The sequence below is a fragment of the Acipenser ruthenus genome, chromosome 15 (assembly GCF_902713425.1).
Source record: "Acipenser ruthenus chromosome 15, fAciRut3.2 maternal haplotype, whole genome shotgun sequence".
In the NCBI taxonomy this organism is placed as follows: domain Eukaryota; kingdom Metazoa; phylum Chordata; class Actinopteri; order Acipenseriformes; family Acipenseridae; genus Acipenser; species Acipenser ruthenus.
The window spans coordinates 16,641,054-16,662,896 of NC_081203.1; the positions used below are offsets into that span (position 1 = coordinate 16,641,054).

The 21,843-nt window shown below is 46.8% G+C and overlaps 1 protein-coding gene across 7 annotated transcripts in view; it reads left to right on the forward strand.

The window, feature by feature from the left end:
• The window catches only part of smoc1 (SPARC related modular calcium binding 1), a 128,637-nt gene that overhangs the window by 24,206 nt on the left and 82,588 nt on the right, over positions 1-21,843 (forward strand). For 5 of the 7 annotated variants that reach the window (XM_058987211.1, XM_058987212.1, XM_058987214.1 and 2 more), the window contains exons 2-3: positions 19,551-19,719; positions 20,528-20,611. In XM_058987211.1, the coding sequence (XP_058843194.1) occupies positions 19,551-19,719; positions 20,528-20,611 (253 nt within the window). The remainder of the gene's footprint in view (positions 1-19,550; positions 19,720-20,527; positions 20,612-21,843) is intronic. The other 2 variants (XM_058987217.1, XM_058987218.1) reach the window with 1 other exon arrangement.

Consider the following 21,843-nt stretch of genomic DNA (forward strand, 5'->3'; position numbering starts at 1 on the left):
ATCCCTGAACTCCCGTTGAGTCTCAGACAGTGCTTTGGGCTGTATTCATAAGCCATCTGTGTGCTGAGGAGACGCAGCTATGTCTATTACTGATAAGCTGTTGCTTAATTGAAGGTTACCCAATAGTTCCCAGTTGGTTTATTGTTTAGTAAATGTAATAGTTCAACTTTTTATTGTTGTCTGCCTGCTGGAAAAGTAACACTGCTTTTACTGAGCTTTTGTGCCAGTTTCCAAGGTTGCTCTATTTTCTTCAATATAGAAAAAAGACTAAAAAAAGGTATACAAAAACTTGGGTGCAGGTTAGATACAAAGTTTGGTTTTGAAACAGAAATGTGTGGAGTGTGGACGTAATGGGGAGCTGAGCTTAATACCAAGCAGGTCTAAAGTGTTTTTTTTACTGCTGGCTTTCAGAGTACAGGTTTGCAGTAACATTATACCAATCAGAGCCCTGCATGGTTAAGCCTCTCTCAAAACTTTTTTGTATGTTCCCACACAGATCAATACTTTTCAGACAGTAACACATGTTTCTTAAATGTCTACATACCCCTGAAGAATAGACTTTGAAAGTGGAACTTAAAGAAGCAGCTGTTATTTACAAAGCAGAGGAGTCTACAAGTAGAGGGTACCAATACTATATGCACGTTTTCGATGCTTTGTTCCATTTCTGATGGCAACATTAAGTCTTAATTCACACAGAACGACCGTCTTGAAGCAGAAACACAAGTGACACAAATGACAGGCTTGCTGTTGATTTAAACACTTCTGCTTCTGTGGGTCTAATATTATGCCATGGTTTCATTTTGTAAACTGGTTATTTATTTTACAGTTGAGATGTTTGGTTGAAATAAAAGTGGATTTTATATTAGTTAGAAATATAATTTATTTATTCCTGAAAACCGTTGCTACCCCCCAAACTGTGAATCTTGCACCCCACACCCCACACTGAAACATTTCCAAAGGGGGGCCCAGCAAAAAAAAGTTTGTGAACCCCTGATTTAAGTAATTCTGAAATAAATGTGATTCACCTTTTTAGCTCCAAATATTTTTTTAAAGAAATGAACTGATCATAAGTTGTGAAAATACCCCTCATAGTGATAACACAATATGAGGGTCTGTATATAATGATTGATTGTAATCTTGGAGTAATCAATGTAACAAGTGCATGTTTTAGGTAAAAGTCATTAGTGATAATGCTGCAGTAATGTATTGCAGCCAGGCACTCCCACACAACACAGATATGTGTTTAAAAAGTGCTATTCACTACCACGGTGGAGCCAGAAGGTGCAATGCAGAGAACAGGGTTAGGGTTAGGGTTAGAGTTAGGTGCAATGCAGAGAACAGGGTTAGGGTTAGGGTTAGGTACAATGCAGAGAACAGGGGACTATATTTCATGCCAGTGTCCCAACCCCCATGTCTATAATAACAGATGATCTATTTATTTTATTTGTTTCAAATTGATGGGATACAAAAGACATGCCAAAGTAAACTAACCCTCGACTAATAATAATTGCAAATGTGGACAAAGTTATTAGACAGGAATGTTTAGATTACTGAGCAGGGTGGAGGGTAGAGGTGGAGAGACACTGAGCAGGGTGGAGGGTAGAGGTGGAGAGACACTGAGCAGGGTGGAGGTGGGGAGACACAGAAGGGGTGGAGGTCAGAGGTGGAGAGACACTGAGTAGGGTGGAGGTGGGGAGACACTGAGCAGGGTGGAGGGTAGAGGTGGAGAGACACTGAGCAGGGTGGAGGGTAGAGGTGGAGAGACACTGAGCAGGGTGGAGGTGGGGAGACACAGAGCAGGGTGGAGGTTAGAGGTGAAGAGACACTGAGCAGGGTGGAGGGTAGAGGTGGAGAGACACTGAGCAGGGTGGAGGGTAGAGGTGGAGAGACACAGAGCAGGGTGGAGGTTAGAGGTGGAGAGACACTGAGTAGGGTGGAGGTGGGGAGACACTGAGCAGGGAGGAGGGTAGAGGTGGAGAGACACTGAGCAGGGTGGAGGGTAGAGGTGGAGAGACACTGAGTAGGGTGGAGGTGGGGAGACACTGAGCAGGGTGGAGGGTAGAGGTGGAGAGACACTGAGCAGGGTGGAGGGTAGAGGTGGAGAGACACTGAGCAGGGTGGAGGGTAGAGGTGGAGAGACACTGAGCAGGGTGGAGGTGGGGAGACACAGAGCAGGGTGGAGGTTAGAGGTGGAGAAACACTGAGTAGGGTAGAGGTGGGGAGACACTGAGCAGGGTGGAGGGTAGAGGTGGAGAGACACTGAGCAGGGTGGAGGGTAGAGGTAGGGAGACACTGAGCAGGGTGGAGGGTAGAGGTGGGGAGACACAGCAGGGTGGAGGGTAGAGGTGGGGAGACACTGAGCAGAGTGGAGGGTAGAGGTGGGGAGACACTGAGCAGTTTGGAGGTGGGGAGACACTGAGCAGGGTGGAGTGTAGAGGTGGAGAGACACTGAGCAGGGTGGAGGATAGAGGTGGGGAGACACTGAGCAGTTTGGAGGTGGGGAGACACTGAGCAGGGTGGAGGGTAGAGGTGGAGAGGCACTGAGCAGGGTGGAGGTGGGGAGACACAGAGCAGGGTGGAGGTTAGAGGTGGAGAGACACTGAGCAGGGTGGAGGGTAGAGATGGAGAGACACTGAGCAGGGTGGAGGGTAGAGGTGGGGAGACACAGCAGGGTGGAGGGTAGAGGTGGGGAGACACTGAGCAGTTTGGAGGTGGGGAGACACTGAGCAGGGTGGAGGGTAGAGGTGCTGAGACACTGAGCAGGGTGGAGGGTAGAGGTGGGGAGACACTGAGCAGTTTGGAGGTGGGGAGACACTGAGCAGGGTGGAGGGTAGAGGTGGAGAGGCACTGAGCAGGGTGGAGGTGGGGAGACACAGAGCAGGGTGGAGGTTAGAGGTGGAGAAGACACTGAGTAGGGTGGAGGTGGGGCGACACTGAGCAGGGTGGAGAGTAGAGGTGGAGAGACACTGAGCAGGGTGGAGGGTAGAGGTGGGGAGACACAGCAAGGTGGAGGGTAGAGGTGGGGAGACACTGAGCAGTTTGGAGGTGGGGAGACACTGAGCAGGGTGGAGGGTAGAGGTGGAGAGGCACTGAGCAGGGTGGAGGGTAGAGGTGGAGAGACACTGAGCAGTGTGGAGGGTAGAGGTGGAGAGACACTGAGCAGAGTGGAGGGTAGAGGTGGAGAGACACAGCAGGGTGGAGGTAGAGGTGGAGAGACTGAGCAGAGCGGAGGGTAGAGGTGGAGAGACACAGCAGGGTGGAGGTAGAGGTGGGAGAGGCACTGAGCAGTTTGGAGGTGGGGAGACACTGAGCAGGGTGGAGGGTAGAGGTGGAGAGACACTGAGTAGGGTAGAGGTAGGGAGACACTGAGCAGGGTGGAGGGTAGAGATGGAGAGACACTGAGCAGGGTGGAGGGTAGAGGTGGGGAGACACAGCAGGGTGGAGGTGGGGAGACACAGAGCAGGGTGGAGGGTAGAGGTGGGGAGACACAGCAGGGTGGAGGGTAGAGGTGGGGAGACACTGAGCAGTTTGGAGGTGGGGAGACACTGAGCAGGGTGGAGGGTAGAGGTGGAGAGGCACTGAGCAGGGTGGAGGGTAGAGGTGGAGAGACACTGAGCAGGGTGGAGGGTAGAGGTGGAGAGACACTGAGCAGTGTGGAGGGTAGAGGTGGAGAGACACTGAGCAGAGTGGAGGGTAGAGGTGGAGAGACACAGCAGGGTTGAGGGTAGAGGTAGGGAGACACTGAGCAGAGTGGAGGGTAGAGGTGGGGAGACACTGAGCAGTTTGGAGGTGGGGAGACACTGAGCAGGGTGGAGTGTAGAGGTGGAGAGACACTGAGCAGGGTGGAGGATAGAGGTGGGGAGACACTGAGCAGTTTGGAGGTGGAGAGACACTGAGCAGGGTGGAGGGTAGAGGTAGGGAGACACTGAGCAGGGTGGAGGGTAGAGGTGGGGAGACACAGCAGGGTGGAGGGTAGAGGTGGGGAGACACTGAGCAGAGTGGAGGGTAGAGGTGGGGAGACACTGAGCAGTTTGGAGGTGGGGAGACACTGAGCAGGGTGGAGTGTAGAGGTGGAGAGACACTGAGCAGGGTGGAGGATAGAGGTGGGGAGACACTGAGCAGTTTGGAGGTGGGGAGACACTGAGCAGGGTGGAGGGTAGAGGTGGAGAGGCACTGAGCAGGGTGGAGGTGGGGAGACACAGAGCAGGGTGGAGGTTAGAGGTGGAGAGACACTGAGCAGGGTGGAGGGTAGAGATGGAGAGACACTGAGCAGGGTGGAGGGTAGAGGTGGGGAGACACAGCAGGGTGGAGGGTAGAGGTGGGGAGACACTGAGCAGTTTGGAGGTGGGGAGACACTGAGCAGGGTGGAGGGTAGAGGTGCTGAGACACTGAGCAGGGTGGAGGGTAGAGGTGGGGAGACACTGAGCAGTTTGGAGGTGGGGAGACACTGAGCAGGGTGGAGGGTAGAGGTGGAGAGGCACTGAGCAGGGTGGAGGTGGGGAGACACAGAGCAGGGTGGAGGTTAGAGGTGGAGAAGACACTGAGTAGGGTGGAGGTGGGGCGACACTGAGCAGGGTGGAGAGTAGAGGTGGAGAGACACTGAGCAGGGTGGAGGGTAGAGGTGGGGAGACACAGCAGGGTGGAGGGTAGAGGTGGGGAGACACTGAGCAGTTTGGAGGTGGGGAGACACTGAGCAGGGTGGAGGGTAGAGGTGGAGAGGCACTGAGCAGGGTGGAGGGTAGAGGTGGAGAGACACTGAGCAGAGTGGAGGGTAGAGGTGGAGAGACACAGCAGGGTGGAGGTAGAGGTGGAGAGACTGAGCAGAGCGGAGGGTAGAGGTGGAGAGACACAGCAGGGTGGAGGTAGAGGTGGGGGAGGCACTGAGCAGTTTGGAGGTGGGGAGACACTGAGCAGGGTGGAGGGTAGAGGTGGAGAGACACTGAGTAGGGTAGAGGTAGGGAGACACTGAGCAGGGTGGAGGGTAGAGATGGAGAGACACTGAGCAGGGTGGAGGGTAGAGGTGGGGAGACACAGCAGGGTGGAGGTGGGGAGACACAGAGCAGGGTGGAGGGTAGAGGTGGGGAGACACAGCAGGGTGGAGGGTAGAGGTGGGGAGACACTGAGCAGTTTGGAGGTGGGGAGACACTGAGCAGGGTGGAGGGTAGAGGTGGAGAGGCACTGAGCAGGGTGGAGGGTAGAGGTGGAGAGACACTGAGCAGGGTGGAGGGTAGAGGTGGAGAGACACTGAGCAGTGTGGAGGGTAGAGGTGGAGAGACACTGAGCAGAGTGGAGGGTAGAGGTGGAGAGACACAGCAGGGTTGAGGGTAGAGGTAGGGAGACACAGCAGAGTGGAGGGTAGAGGTGGAGAGACTGAGCAGAGTGGAAGGTAGAGGTGGGGAGACACTGAGTAGGGTGGAGGGTAGAGGTGGAGAGACACAGCAGGGTGGAGGTAGAGGTGGGAGAGGCACCCATTGTCAGAGTTGGGCACTTTACTGAAAAAAAGTAACTCGCTACCCGTTTTTTCAGAAAAAAGTAATAGAATGTCCTTACTTATTACTCAATAAAAAAGCAGCATGTTATATTACTCGTTACATATTACGTGTTATATATTTTTCTCTTGTCCTGCAAAACAGTTGCTGTGACTTGTTTACTTTTTAACTACTGTATACATGTGGTAATTCATTTATTAAATGTGTCAAACCGGTTTCTACAATTTTTGTAGTATAAATACATTTCATTTTTGGCATATAAACATACATATGTACTGTGTATTTCCTGACTTTCAATAATTTTGCAGTATGAAGAGAAAATCAAACCAACATTAGAATTCACTAAAACCACGAATAGCAAATCAACAATAACAACAACAAAAAGAAGCCTATAGAGAAATGAGCTCTATGGTGATAAAGCAGTAAATGTAAAAATGATGGGGTGATGCAATAAATGTACCCTGCACTGTGTAAGCAAGCAAACTGAAAGAAATAAATACAAGTGGTATGTACAGTCCAGTAAGTCTCCTCTCGATCTTGTCCTATTTAACTTCAAAATACGCGGTGGTAGACACGTTTCTTGTGGATCACCAAAATTGGCGCTTAGGGATACACATTTTTTGTTCCTAGTGTCTAGCCTTATTCAAATACAAGGCTCAGAAAGACTTGATTGCCTCACGGCTTATTATTGTCATGAGACATCTCGGACGCGTTATATTACCTCGTTATTGACTAAAGTAATATTATTACAGTAACGTCGTACTTAAGTAGCGAGTTACCCCAACTCTGCCCATTGCTTCCCTGTTCAACACACCTGTAGCCTACATCAAGATAAAACCAATGATGAAAACAGCCGTATTTTACCCAGAGATAGATTTTTTCCTTAGTTTTGCAGATAGATCTTCATAATTGAGTTTATTAAACATTATTTTTAAGCAATGATATATTTTTTCTCTTGGGAGCAGGGTTCAAAACAGGATAACACTGTATGCAGACACAATTTAGTCTGATCTGTGCTTGGAACAGTGAATCAGGTTAACTTCGTTAACCCCTGTGCGGATTTTGTGTTATTTTGTATTGTATTTGTTGTATTATGATTTAAAATGCCCCATCCAGCTAAAACCTGTGCGTAATGTGGCCATCTCCCAATTAATCAAGTAATTACCAATTGGGAGATGACCACGTATATAAAAGAGAAGCAGCCACTCGCAGGGGATTGATGAGAGTTGGAGTTTGGAGAAAGGAGACGGAGTGACAATAACAATTGCTACTCGTGCTGGCTTTACACCAGCACGATACTTGTTTGTTTGTTTGTTTGTTTGTTGCTTTATTATACCTATTTGTTTTGGCCATCATGCCGTTTTGTTTCTGAATAGTGTTTTTGTTTGTTTTGTTCAAACCTTTTATTTAAATAAACACATGCATCAGCTGTTCATCTCCGTTGTACTGTGTGTGCCTCTTCCTGGTCTGAAGTCACCACCAACCCTATCCGTGACACTCCTTGTGGGATTTTTTCAATGTAAATATCCCCCTAACCCTTCCTTGTACTAAGCAAACTAGGTGCAGCTCCCTCGATATCGTATTACTTATAGTTAGGCTTGGCAGAATTCGATTTGGATTTTTTTTATAATTTTGACTAAATTAAACTAAGCGCGGTTACCAGATCAAGGGGGTTCATTGGAATCTCTTCAAAGCACTGCGCGGTTACCAGATCAGGGGGGTTCACTGGAATCTCTTCAAAGCACAGCGCGGGTACCAGATCAGGGGGGGTTCATTGGAATCTCTTCAAAGCACAGCACGGGTACCAGATCAGGGGGGGTTTGCAATCTCTTCAAAGTACAGCGTGGGTACCAGATCAGGGGGGTTTGCAATCTCTTCAAAGCACAGCGCGGGGGTTCATTGGAATCTCTTTTCTAATGGACTCCAGTTTGGCTAGCACTTTGAAATCTCAATTAAACTCTTCCTTGCTCATATTTTGCTACAAGAGTTAAACCAGATTCAAGGAAGCCTGAAAAAATCTAGATTGTGTTATAATCTCCCTAATTTATATATTTAAGTAATGTTAATATGATCAGATTTAATTCGATTTTCCTTCTATCCAAAATGTTACAGTACTAGGCAAAACTGTAGGCTAGCAGCAAGCCTCAGAAGAGCTGCTGGATTTTTCAGACAGCACTGTAACCATCTTCTAGTGTTCATATTTAGTCAAAATCTAATGTTCATCTACCACTTTCACACCCAAATGCCACTACCGAGCCGTCTCAGACATTTAGAAAATTATTTAAAATACTCATTCGCACGAAATTGCTCAATCTACGCCTTTATAATACTGTCATAACCCTTTCACGCAGCTAAAGGGATCCTGTGAGTACGACTTTCAAACCTGTTAGTCAACAGATCGTTTTCATGGTGACGGCAACAGAAACAAAACAAAACAAATAAATAAATAAAAAGAATAATGTGGGTAAGCTACTTTAAAAAAAAAAAAGAAAAGAATGTGTTATTTGGATGTGAGTGGTGTGGTTTATAAAAGGGCTGTCCAGACAGTGTTTCTCCCAAACATCCGGCTTTATTTAAAAAACAAAACAAAAGAGACGCCCCTCTACCAGTCATGGTATCGGGGGGTTCACGGCAGGCGTGCAGACCCAAACAAAAATACACAATGAATCCCCCGTCCACGTCCACAGTGCTCACAATAGTGCTGTTCAATCCCAGGAGTCGTGGTGCGGGTGTTTGAGTGCACAGTGAAGGAAGTGCTCAGAGGGGTGTGCTGGCCGTGTAGCAACAGCTCCTGGGTCTCTACTCCTCCTCTGCAAGAGACAAACAAAACACAGAACAAAACAAACAACTCTCCGGCCGTAGGTTACATTCTCAGCGCAAGGGTTCCGTACTCACGTAGCTGCGTCCCCTATGTCCTCTCTGCAATCAGCCTGGCGCCCCAGTGTAACCAATCGCTGCCTGGCCCGCAGCTCATTGCATGGGAATCATTTTGCATAGGTGCAGCTATGCGCTTCCTCCAAGATGGCTGACTTCCTGTTTCCGCCCACTGCCGAGTCGACCCGTCTATGGGGAAGTGTACTACTACCTTACACAGCGCCCTTTCTGGTCGGGAGGGAGATTTACAGCTCTGATTCTTTCTCTCTTTATCACAGAATGTTATATCAATTTCTTATATTTTAATGACTGGTGCTGGAGAACTGTAGTGTACTGTAAACTTCCCTGTGCTCGCGTTGTCCTCTCTATTAATAATCTGGCCATTGGAGGTGGCCACACTATGCACACGTTTAGAGGGCTGGGGCTTTAACCCCATTTACACCCCAAACCATACATTCAAATCATCACAGTACAGCAATAAACCATTCCTTTAAAATCATAACAGTGCATTTACCAGCACATACAGACGTGCTCAAATTTGTTGGTACTGTAACAGGGCGAGCAGCCCTGTACATTGTTTTGTTTATTTTTAGATCGGGGTCTCCCCCTCCGCCCCTGTGCAGTGTATTTATTTTGTATTATTTCATTGTATTTGTCGGCGAGCGCCGTATGTGTTATTGTTTTGTATTTTGACGGCGTAGCCGTTTGTTTTTTATACTGTTTAGTAATGTGGATGGGAAACCCCATCCACATGGTATATAATTAAAACTCGTGCAGAAGGTGGCCATCTCCCGAATTAATTAGGTGATTTAATTTGTTGCTAATCGGGAGATGGTCACCTGTTATAAAAAGCCTGCAGCTCTCTAGTTCAGGGTGGGTGTCAGAAGGAGGGAGTGTGCGAGAGGAGTGACGGAGAAACGAGAGAAAGAAAGTAAACATAGGAACAGTGAAGGCAATCTGCCCAGCCTGACCTGTGTTGCAGCTATTTTGTGTTCGTGATTTGTTTTTGTTTGAAACCTTTTATTTAGCTCTGTGAGCGCAAAGTTTATTTTTGTTTAAATATTTTATTTATTTTTGGATTCTTTAAATAAAACGGCGCACGCGCCACTGCACCATACCTTTTGTTATTGTTGTGCCTTCTTCTGCCGTGACGTCAGACCAGTCAGCCATTCCTGTCACACGTGGTGTCCTGCGTGGGATCGCAGCGCCTCCAGGACGCAGGCATAAGAGGGTACTGCATCTTTTTCATTTTTTGTTCGTTTCTAATTGTGTGGAGAGTGAAGAGGAAGATGGGAAGAAGGAGGATGAGGAGACAGCAGCCACTGCAGCAACAACAGCAGGCACAGGAGGAGATGAGCTGGGAAGCCCTTCTCCATAGCATAAGCCAGCTGAGTTGTTGCTGCATCTGTGGGGAGCGGGGGCATTTCCCAATTAATTGCCCCCTCCCTGAAGACTGGGATTACAGCTGCTGGAGGGGAGACAAGAGGGAGGAGCCGAACGTCCTGCGCCTGAGTGGGAGGAGCCCGAACGTCCTGTGCCTGAGTGGGAGGAGCCCGAACGTCCACAGCCCAAGAGGGGGGAGTCGGTGCGTCCACAGCCCAAGAGGGGGGAGTCGGTGCGTCCACAGCCCAAGAAGGGGAAGGCCGAAGGTCAACAGCCCAGGTACCTGCCAGCAGAGGGAGAGTTCCTGCTGGTTCCACCTCCACCGCCGTGGGAGGACTGAGTCACTCCCACCTCTGCCAGCAGAGGGAGCATACCTGCTGGTGCCATCTCCACTGCCCTGGGAGGACTGTGAGTCGCTCCCACCTCCGCCAGCAGAGGGCGAGTTCCTGCTGGTGCCATCTCCACTGCCCGGGAGGACTGTGAGTCGCTCCCACCTCCGCCAGCAGAGGGAGCATACCTGCTGGTTCCACCTCCACCGCCGTGGGAGGACTGAGTCACTCCCACCTCTGCCAGCAGAGGGAGCATACCTGCTGGTGCCATCTCCACTGCCCTGGGAGGACTGTGAGTCGCTCCCACCTCCGCCAGCAGAGGGCGAGTTCCTGCTGGTTCCATCTCCACTGCCCTGGGAGGACTGTGAGTCGCTCCCACCTCCGCCAGCAGAGGGAGCATACCTGCTGGTTCCACCTTCACTGCCCTGGGAGGACTGGGTGTCGCTCCCACTTCCGCCAGCAGAGGGAGCATACCTGCTGGTTCCACCTCCACCGCCGTGGGAGAACGACGTGTCGCTCCCACCACCAGCAGAGGGAGAATACCTGCTGGTGCCACCTCCGTCTCCATGGGAGGCCTGTGAGTCGCTCCCACCTCCGCCAGCAGAGGGAGCATGCCTGCTGGTTTCCCTGTTGCTGCCAGAAGGGGAGGAGCCGCCTTCGCTGCCAGAAGGGGAGGAAGCCCTGCCGCCTTCGCAGCCTGAAGGGGAGGAAGCCCTGCCGCCTTCGCAGCCTGAAGGGGAGGAAGCCCTGCCGCCTTCGCAGCCTGAAGGGGAGGAAGCCCTGCCGCCTTGGCGGCCTGAAGGGGAGGAAGCCCTGCCGCCTTGGCGGCCTGAAGGGGAGGAAGCCCTGCCGCCTTGGCGGCCTGAAGGGGAGGAAGCCCTGCCGCCTTGGCCGCCTGAAGGGGAGGAAGCCCTGCCGCCTTGGCCGCCTGAAGGGGAGGAGCCCCTGCCGCCTTGGCCGCCTGAAGGGGAGGAGCCCCTGCCGCCTTGGCCGCCTGAAGGGGAGGAGCCCCTGCCGCCTTTATCGTTAAGAGGAGAGGAGCAGGAGCTACCTCTACCTCCACCACCACCACCACTGGGAGAAGTGGAGCTCCTGCTGCCGCCTTCATGGCCAGGGGCTCCCCTCCCGACGTCGGCATCGCCTGGGGTCGCCTGTGTCTCTCTTGCGTCTCCTAGGGTTGCTGCCGGTCCTGTGTCGCCTCCCGAGGGTCCGCTGCCGTCGCCTCCCGAGGGTCCGCTGCCATCGCCTGGGGTCGCCAGGGATCCTGCTTCGCCTGGGGTCGCCAGGGATCCGGTTTCGCCTGGGATCACTACGCTATGGCCGGAGCCCTACGGAGGGGAACGGACGGCCATGAAGAAAGGGGGAGAGGTCCGGAGACCAGCTTCCCCAGCCGCACTTTCGCGGCCGAAGATCATGTGGTCGGAGCCCCACGGAGGGGAACTGCCGGCTATGAAGAAGGGGGGGGAGGTCAGGAGACCAGCTCCCCCAGCCGCACTTTCGCGGCAGGAGATTGTGTGGTCAGAGCCCCACGGAGGGGAACTGCTGGCCGTGAAGAGGAGGGGGAAGGTCAGGAGACCAGCTCCCCCAGCCGCACTTTCGCGGCAGGAGATTGTGTGGTCAGAGCCCCACGGAGGGGAACTGCTGGCCGTGAAGAGGAGGGGGAAGGTCAGGAGACCAGCTCCCCCAGCCGCACTTTGTGGCAGGATAGAGTGTGGAGGGAGCCCCGGAAGAGGGAGCTGCCAGCCACGAAGAATTGGGGGGTGCCTGAAATTCCACCATGGCCACCCCCCAGAAGCAACTTGCTTCCCCCTCTTCCGGGACTTTGAGACTGAGGGGGGAGGTGGCCGTTGGGGCCATGTGTGCGTTGCACAAGGGGGGGGGGGATATGTAACAGGGCGAGCAGCCCTGTACATTGTTTTGTTTATTTTTAGATCGGGGTCTCCCCCTCCGCCCCTGTGCAGTGTATTTATTTTGTATTATTTTATTGTATTTGTCGGCGAGCGCCATATGTGTTGTTGTTTTGTATTTTGACAACCCCATCCACATGGTATATAATTAAAACTCGTGCAGAAGGTGGCCATCTCCCGAATTAATTAGGTGATTTAATTTGTTGCTAATCGGGAGATGGTCACCTGTTATAAAAAGCCTGCAGCTCTCTAGTTCAGGGTGGGTGTCAGAAGGAGGGAGTGTGCGAGAGGAGTGACGGAGAAACGAGAGAAAGAAAGTAAACATAGGAACAGTGAAGGCAATCTGCCCAGCCTGACCTGTGTTGCAGTTATTTTGTGTTCGTGATTTGTTTTTGTTTGAAACCTTTTATTTAGCTCTGTGAGCGCAAAGTTTATTTTTGTTTAAATATTTTATTTATTTTTGGATTCTTTAAATAAAACGGCGCACGCGCCACTGCACCATACCTTTTGTTGTTATCGTGCCTTTTTCTGCCGTGACGTCAGACCAGTCAGCCATTCCTGTCACAGTACCCTTACAGCTCATTGAAATAATGCTTCATTCCTCCTGAAAAGTGATGAAATTAAAAGCTATTTTATCATGTATACTTGGTATGTCATAGAATAAAGCAAAGAAGCTGTGAAAAGAGATGAATTATTGCTTATTCTACAAAGATATTCTAAAATGGCCTGGACACATTTGTTGGTACCCCTTAGAAAATATAATAAATAATTGGATTATAGTGATATTTCAAACTAATTAGTTTCTTTAATTAGTATCACACATGTCTCCAATCTTGTAATCAGTCATTCAGCCTATTTAAATGGAGAAAAGTAGTCACTGTGCTGTTTGGTATCATTGTGTGCACCACACTGAACATGGACCAGAGAAAGCAAAGGAGAGAGTTGTCTGAGGAGATCAGAAAGAAAATAATAGACAAGCATGGTAAAGGTAAAGGCTACAAGATCATCTCCAAGCAGCTTGATGTTCCTGTGACAACAGTTGCAAATATTATTTAGAAGTTTAAGGTCCATGGAACTGTAGCCAACCTCCCTGGGCGCGGCCGCAAGAGGAAAATCGACCCCAGATTGAACAGAAGGATAGTGCGAATGGTAGAAAAAGAACCAAGGATAACTGCCAAAGAGATACAAGCTGAACTCCAAGGTGAAGGTACGTCAGTTTCTGATCGCACCATCCGTCGCTTTTTGAGCGAAAGTGGGCTCCATGGAAGAAGACCCAGGAGGACTCCACTTTTGACAGAAAAACATAAAAAAGCCAGACTGGAATTTGCTAAAATGCATATTGACAGCCACAATCCTTCTGGGAGAATGTCCTTTGGACAGATGAGTCAAAACTGGAGCTTTTTGGCAAGTCACATCAGCTCTATGTTCACAGACGAAAAAATGAAGCTTTCAAAGAAAAGAACACCATACCTACAGTGAAACATGGAGGAGGCTCGGTTATGTTTTGGGGCTGCTTTGCTGTGCCTGGCACATGGTGCCTTGAATCTGTGCAGGGCACAATGAAATCTCAAGACTATCAAGGCATTCTGGAGCGAAACGTACTGCCCAGTGTCAGAAAGCTCTGTCTCAGTCGCAGGTCATGGGTCCTCCAACAGGATAATGACCCAAAACACACAGCTAAAAGCACCCAAGAATGGATAAGAACAAAACATTGGACTATTCTGAAGTGGCCTTCCATGAGTCCTGATCTGAATCCTATCGAACATCTATGGAAAGAGCTGAAACTTGCAGTCTGGAGAAGACACCCATCAAACCTGAGACAGCTGGAGCAGTTTGCTCAGGAAGAGTGCGCCAAACTACCTGTTAACAGGTGCAGAAGTCTACAGAAAACGTTTGATTGCAGTGATTGCCTCTAAAGGTTGTGCAACAAAATATTAGGTTAGCGGTCCCATCATTTTTGTCCATGCCATTATCATTTGTTTTATTATTTACAATATTATGTTGAATAAAAAACAAAAGCAAAGTCTGATTTTTATTAAATATGGAATAAACAATGGTGGATGCCAATTATTTTTGTCAGTTTCAAGTTATTTCAGAGAAAATTGTGCATTCTTCATTTTTTGTGGAGGGGTACCAACAAATTTGAGCACGTCTGTATTTACAGGCATGGCTCTGTCCTGCCGTAGCGGCTGATTCATTTAGCAAATTTGTATTGATTTTACAAAATGTCCTACAGTGACAATGCTAACTAGGTAGATTTTAAAAGATAGTATTGCTGTTAATGCAAAAAAATATCTCTATCAATGCATATGCTGTTCTGCAAGATAACTGAACTTGAAATTGAGTTGGACAGCTCTGTGTTGCAGAATGTCAGTTTTTAACTTTCATAATAATTCAATAATTGGTTTTAAAATGTCGGGCAGGCAGCCTCCGTTTACCCTCAGATTATGACACACAAGCAAGTCGTGTTCATAATTGGACAAGAGGTTCTCTTGATCTTCAGCATGCAAAACTAAAGTTTGCCATACGTCCACCTCCACTGTTACCCTCAGAGAGGCACGATTCGGACTTGGAGCCGATAGGATTTAATATAGGGCTTCCCCTTTATAACACTGGAGTCAGGAGCCAGAGTTACACGTCTGTGCTGTTTCTGTTATACCTGGAATGACATTATGGGGTAAGCCGATTCCGTGGTAGAAAGGGCCACCATATAAAGGGGGTGCACGGCATATGGCACAAACTTGTAATAATTTCAATGACCGAAGTACTCTGACAATGTCAAAAGCAATAGTCCCCCATCTCTTCTAAGTGTTATGATTAATTGTTTGAAATTATTGATTAAAGATCTTCTCATGAACAGCACAGTATAGTACAGTGTTAGTGCTGCACTTCAGATAACAGTATGAAAGATCTCCTCATGAACAGCACAATATAGTACAGTGTTAGTGCTGCACTTCAGATAATGGTGTTGGAGTTGGTTCCAGACCCTCAATTCTCTGTGTAAAAAAATGCCTCCTATTTTCTGTTCTGAATGCCCCTTTATCGAATCTCCATTTGTGACCCCTGGCACTTGTTTCTTTTTTCAGGTTAAAAAAGTCCCCTGGGTCGACATTGTCTATACCTTTTAGGATTTTGAATGTTTGAATCAGATCGCTGTGTAGTCTTCTTTGTTCAAGACTGAATAGATTCAATTCTTTTAGCCTGTCTGCATACGACATGCCTTTTAAATCCGGGATAATTCTGGTTGCTCTTCTTTGCACTCTTTCTAGAGCAGCAATATCCTTTTTGTAACGAGGTGACTAGAACTGAACACAGTATTCTAGGTGAGGTCTTACTAATGCATTGTAAAGTTTTAACATTACTTCCCTTGATTTAAATTCAACACTTCTCACCATATATCCGAGCAACTTGTTGGCCATTTTATAGCTTCCCCACATTGTCTAGATGAAGACATTTCTGAGTCAACATAAACTCGTTCCCAACATAGTTTCCTTCTTCAATTTCAGTATCTCCCATATGGTATTTATAATGCACATTTTTTTTGCCTGCATGCAATACTTTACATTTTGCTCTATTAAGTGTCATTTGCCATGTGTCTGCCCAGTTCTGAATGCTGTCTAGATCATTTTGAACGACCTTTGCTACTACAACAGTGTTTGCCACTCCTCCTATTTTTGTGTCGTCTGCAAATTTAACAAGTTTGCTTACTATACCAGAATCTAAATCATTAATGTAGATTAGGAATAGCAGAGGACCTAATACTGATCCATGTGGTACGTTACCTCGCCCCATTTTGAGGTTTCTCCTCTAATCAGTACTTTCTGTTTTCTAGATGTTAACCACTCTCTAATCCATGTGCATGCATTTCCTTGAATCCCTACTGCGTTCAGTTTGAGAATTAATCTTTTATGCGGGACTTTGTCAAAAGCTTTCTGGAAATCTAAATAAACCATGGCGTATGCTTTGCATTTAACCATTGTCAATTTTGCATCCTCAAAAAAGTCAAGCAGGTTAGATAGACACGATCTCCCTTTCCTAAAACCATGCTGACTATCTCCCAGGATATTGTTACCATATAGGTAATTTTCCATTTTAGATTTTAGATTAGTTTACATAAGTTTACATATAATAGAAGTCAGGCTTATTGGTCTGTAGTTACCTGGTTCGGTTTTGTCTCCCTTTTTGTGGATCGGTGTTACGTTTGCAATTTTCCAGTCTGTCGGTACAATCCCTGTGTCAAGAGACTGTTGCATGATCTTGGTTAGTGGTTTGTAAATAACTTCTTTCATTTCTTTGAGTACTATTGGGAGGATCTCATCCGGCCCAGGGGATTTGTTTATTTTAAGAGCTCCTAGTCCCTTTAACACTTCTGCCTCTGTTATGCTAAAGTTATTTAAAATTGGATAGGAACAGGTCGACGTGGGGCATGTTGTCCGTGTCCTCCTTTGTAAAAACCTGTGAAAAGTAATCATTTAATATATTTGCTATTTTTTTTTCTTCATCTATGATTTTGCCATTTGTGTCTCTTAGACATTTAACCTCCTCTTTGAATGTTCTCTTGCTGTTATAATATTGGAAAAAAACATTCTGGAATTGGTTTTAGCCCCCTTAGCAATATTGATTTCTATCTCTCTCTTGGCCTTTCTAACTTCCTTTTTGACTTGTGTTTGCAGTTCCAAGTACTCTTTCTGTGTATTTTGTTTTTGGTCCCTTTTAAACGCTCTGTAAAGTGCCTTTTTTCACTTAATATTTTTTTTAATTGATCTATTAAACCATTTTGGCCATTTTGTTTTAGATTTAGATTTGTCTACTTTTGGGATGTAATTGTTTTGCGCCTCTAGTACTACATTTTTAAAAAACAGCCATCCTTTTTCTGTGGATGTTCTCTCTATTTTACTCCAATCTACTTCTGTTAGTCTCTGTTTCATACCTTCATAGTTTGCTTTTAAAATTGTAAACCTTAGCTTTAGTCATTACTTTTTGGGTTTTAAAAAATACTTCAAATGAGACCATGTTGTGGTCTGAGTTTGCCAATGGCTCTCTGACCTCTGTTTTAGTTATTCTGTCTTCGTTATTTGAAAAGACTAAATCAAGGCATGCCTCCCCTCTAGTTGGTGCCTTGACAAATTGACAAATGTCCATTTCAATTTCGCCCGTCGTGCTCCCCACCGGGTTCTCCCATTTTATACGGGGGAAGTTGAAATCCCCCATTAGTATGGCTTCTCCTTTTCTACACGCATTTCGAATGTCATTGTATAACAGATTATTTTGCTCTGCGTCTGAATTTGGCGGTCTATAGCATGCTCCTGTTATTATGCCCTTTGAATTTTTGTCCATTATTCTGACCCATATTAATTCAGCGTTGTTTTCTTTGTCCAGATTTAACTCCTGGGCTTCAAAATTATTTCTTATGTATAGCGCTACCCCTCCACCTCTTCTGTCCTGCCTGTCTTTCCTATACAGTGTGTACCCACTAATATTATATTCGTCTCCATCACTCTCAGACAACCAAGTTTCTGTAACACCTATCACATCATAGTTACTTGTTAGTGCAGTAGCTTCTTAATGGGCATTTTGCAATCTTTTTTTGGTTAAAAAGAAAAAAAAATACAGTAAGCCATCTATGTATATTGTTTGGAATTTATTTACTACTTTTGTAGGTATTTCAGAATGTACGATTGTAGGCTTTATATAAATAGGTTTGACGTGCTGTTTGTAGTTGTCAGTTATATTATACATGTATACCATGTATGTAACACCTCATTATATATTTATTAAGCTTATAAAGTTATGATAGACCTCCCTACCCAATTTGTTTATAATTAATTGTTTGGTGAATCTTCTAATCAATCCAGCATTTTCTCATTTATGACCTTTTGAAAATCCTGCCCATAGTGTCCTCAGGGGTGGGCACCTTAGAAAAGTTCACCACAGGATTCCCCCCCCCCCCCCATACTTTTCCCATGGTTATACTATATATTTACCACAGTCTACCCTAGTTTGCCATGTTTATTAATATGCTTTACCAAACCTCCCTATTCTTAACAATGCTTCCCTATGCTTGAGCATGCTTTCACTGTGCTTTATTACACTTTGCTATGCTTTTACAATGGTACACTTTTATAAGGGGCTCCTCTTTGCAGTGACTGACTGTGTTTGAGGTGCTCAGTGATGCAGTCACAAACCTTGTGCACACTTTAGTTTGTGTCACATCTCTGGGGAATGGACTTGTGGTCAGCATCCTGCTGTTTCCTTTTGGGATTTTGTCTCCACAGCTCATGTCATGGAAGAGAAGGAACACCAAACAGGGTTATAATAGCAGCACCGCCTGCAAAATACTTTTAAAATGGGATTTGTTTGGACTGCGTTTTTGTATGAATTATTATTGTATCTAATTGAGCGCCCTCAGGCACTTCTTCACAATTCCTGTGTTTATTATTCCTGTCATAGTACAGGATATACTATGCTTTTGGGTTTCCTTGTCCAAAAACAACTATTTGCTTATTTTTGTTATTTTTTTATTTAATAACTTTCTGTCAGCACTGCAAAAACAAGCAGGCTTGATTCTCTGTTTATTTGGATTAAATGTGTTTTGGAATTTGGAATGATTTTTTTTTTTAATTGACAGTTTGATGTGCTGTACAGGGACAACAAATGGACACACCTGTGAAATGTAGCACATATGTTTCCATATATTTTTTTTGTTACTACACTGCAGATTTCCACCCCCAACTTCCCTGTGGCCCTGTACATGCATTATTCAATGGTGAAAGGGGGATGTATGACAGCTGCTGTCTCCTGTGTACAGAGTGAGGGGCCCTTCAGGAGCTTTACCCCAGATAGCCCGGTGTTGTAATCAGCAGTGATGCAGTGTTGATGGCTGTGTTCTCTGGAGACTGTTGTAATCAGCAGTGATGCAGTGTTGATGGCTGTGTTCTCTGGAGACTGTTGTAATCAGCAGTGATGCAGTGTTGATGGCTGTGTTCTCTGGAGACTGTTCTCTGGAGAGTGTTGTAATCAGCAGTGATGCAGTGTTGATGGCTGTGTTCTCTGGAGACTGTTGTAATCAGCAGTGATGCAGTGTTGATGGCTGTGTTCTCTGGAGACTGTTGTAATCAGCAGTGATGCAGTGTTGATGGCTGTGTTCTCTGGAGACTGTTGTAATCAGCAGTGATGCAGTGTTGATGGCTGTGTTCTCTGGAGACTGTTCTCTGGAGAGTGTTGTAATCAGCAGTGATGCAGTGTTGATGGCTGTGTTCTCTGGAGACTGTTCTCTGGAGAGTGTTGTAATCAGCAGTGATGCAGTGTTGATGGCTGTGTTCTCTGGAGACTGTTCTCTGGAGAGTGTTGTAATCAGCAGTGCTGCAGTCTTGATGGCTGTGTTCTCTGGAGTGTTGTAATCAGCAGTGCTGCAGTCTTGATGGCTGTGTTCTCTGGAGACTGTTCTCTGGAGAGTGTTGTAATCAGCAGTGATGCAGTGTTGATGGCTGTGTTCTCTGGAGACTGTTCTCTGGAGAGTGTTGTAATCAGCAGTGATGCAGTGTTGATGGCTGTGTTCTCTCTGGCAGTGGCTGATCGGGGACCAGGAGTCGCAGTGCCATGTTCAGTGCTTGCGGACACAGGGGGGCAAGCCGGTGTGTGGCTCCGATGGCCGGAACTACGATACAGGCTGTGAATTCCAGAGGGCACGCTGCAGAGACCCTTCGCTGAGCATCCTGAAGCGCGGACGCTGCAAAGGTACAAAACTGCTTCTTCATCAACCATGCCTCTGGAGAGGGGCTACAGTTAGAGCTGGGAGGCAGTGTGATCTAGTGAGTAGAGCTGAGGGACTGGGAGGGAATCAGTGTGGTCTAGTGCTTAGATCTGAGCGACTCGGAGGCAGTGTGAAGTAGTGGTTCGAAATAAGAGATGGGAAGAGTGGCCAAGTGGGTTGAGCTGAGGGACTGGGAGGCAGTTTGGTTTAGCAGTTAGAGCTGAGAGACTGGGAGGCCGTATGGTCTAGTGTTTAGAGCTGATGAGGGACTGGGAGGCAGTGTGGTCTAGTGGTTAGAGCTGAGGGACTGGGAGGTAGTGTGGTCGAGTGGTTAGAGCTGAGGGATTGGGAGGCAGTGCGGTCTAGTGGTTAGAGCTGAGGGACTGGGAGGCAGTGTGGTCTAGTGGTTAGAGCTGAGAGACTGGGGGCTGTGTGGTCTGGTGGCTATAGCTGAGAGACTGGGAGGCAGTGTGGTCTAGTGGTTAGAGCTGAGGGCTGCGAGACAGTGTGGTCTAGTGTTTAGAGCTGATGAGGGACTGGGAGGCAGTGTGGTCTATTTGTTAGAGCTGAGGGACTGGGAGGCTGTGTGGTATCGTGGTTAGAGCTGAGAGACGGAGAGGCAATGTGGTCTAGTAGTTAGAGTTGAAGAACTTCAAGCTGGGGGACAGGGAGGTGGTGTGGCCTACTGTTTAGATCTGCTGAAGGACTGGGTGCCACTGTTGGTTTGCGGTTGTAGAGTAGAAAAAAGTCAGGCAGCCTTGCTTTCAAATTCTAATAATAAAATGATTTTAGGAAAAAACTGGGCACGTGCCGAACAGCCGCCCGCAACAGCAGCCCCAACAGCAGCCCTGGAGATGAAGGGCTTTGAGCAGAGAGGTGTGTGAGTATTCGACATTGGGGTACACAGGGCTTTGTATTTTAAAAGGCAGTATGCGGGTGCTCCATTCACAGGATTCTAGCTGAAGTTTAACAAGCTTCGTGTTACTGTCAGAGTTTGTTTTGCTCTGTTTGGTTTATTTAATTTAAACAAGTCTCTGATTTTAAACAACCAAAAAAAAACACACCATATGTACATGTAAGTGAATAACACTTTATTGAAGACCTGCCAACTTTCTAAAACACATTTCCGAGAGACTTAGAGCACCGAGAGACATATTTGTTTATTGTCTCCTGCAGGGACCTTCATGTCACTTATAGATCATGGTCACCTGCTCTGTGACAGGGATACACTTATTTTTCCATGGTAAATTGATATGGCAATTTTGAAGTTTCTCATATGTTTCCAATGTTTAAACTACTGTGCTTTACTATAGTTGTATGCAAGGCTTAAATTCTCATGCAATATTTCCCAGAGCCCAACCGCTATGAATCCCCCCACAAATTACTATAAAGAAAATAAAAAGGTTTTCATAAACCAGTGGTGACAGTGTTCTAAATCATTTCTCAGGCCATTCACTCAAGTATTTCAATTTGTTATATTGTTTCAAACTAGTTAAGCTTGCAGGTTCTCAGGCAACCAAACCGGTGTCTTGTTTTAGGTGTGCCGATAGTTGTGACTTATTTCAATCATGGAAACAAAGCAAATAACTTGTTTACAGTTGCACATGATACACACATACACAGCACTAGCAACAACCAGGGAAAGGAAAGACAGACACACACATACAGATGCAGACATGGCACTCCTGTTGTTATGCTGCTTTCCATATAAGAAAGTTTACAAACGAGAGGAGGCCATTCAGCCCATAAATATACTATAAGGAAATATTTTCACTTCTAATAATTGCCATGAAAATAAATTTGCTGCAGCCCTTGTGAAAATAAATGTTCATTGTTATTTATAGTTAAGTTGTATTTTGTATTGTTTTCGCTACAGAACAGCCTCAGGCTGAAGTCAAGGCGCAGAAATATTTACCGGCGCTAGGCTCTGGACAGCTCTGGCTGAATTTAAGCCCTGGTTGCATGTAATTTGCTTGCCTGGGCTTTATCAGGCTCTTACTAGGTTCTGTCCATTATAAAATCTGAAATGAAACAGAATCTAACATCCCTAGTAAATATTTTCTGATCCATAAATCAGACAGCAATGCTGCTTCACACTTGTGTGCTGG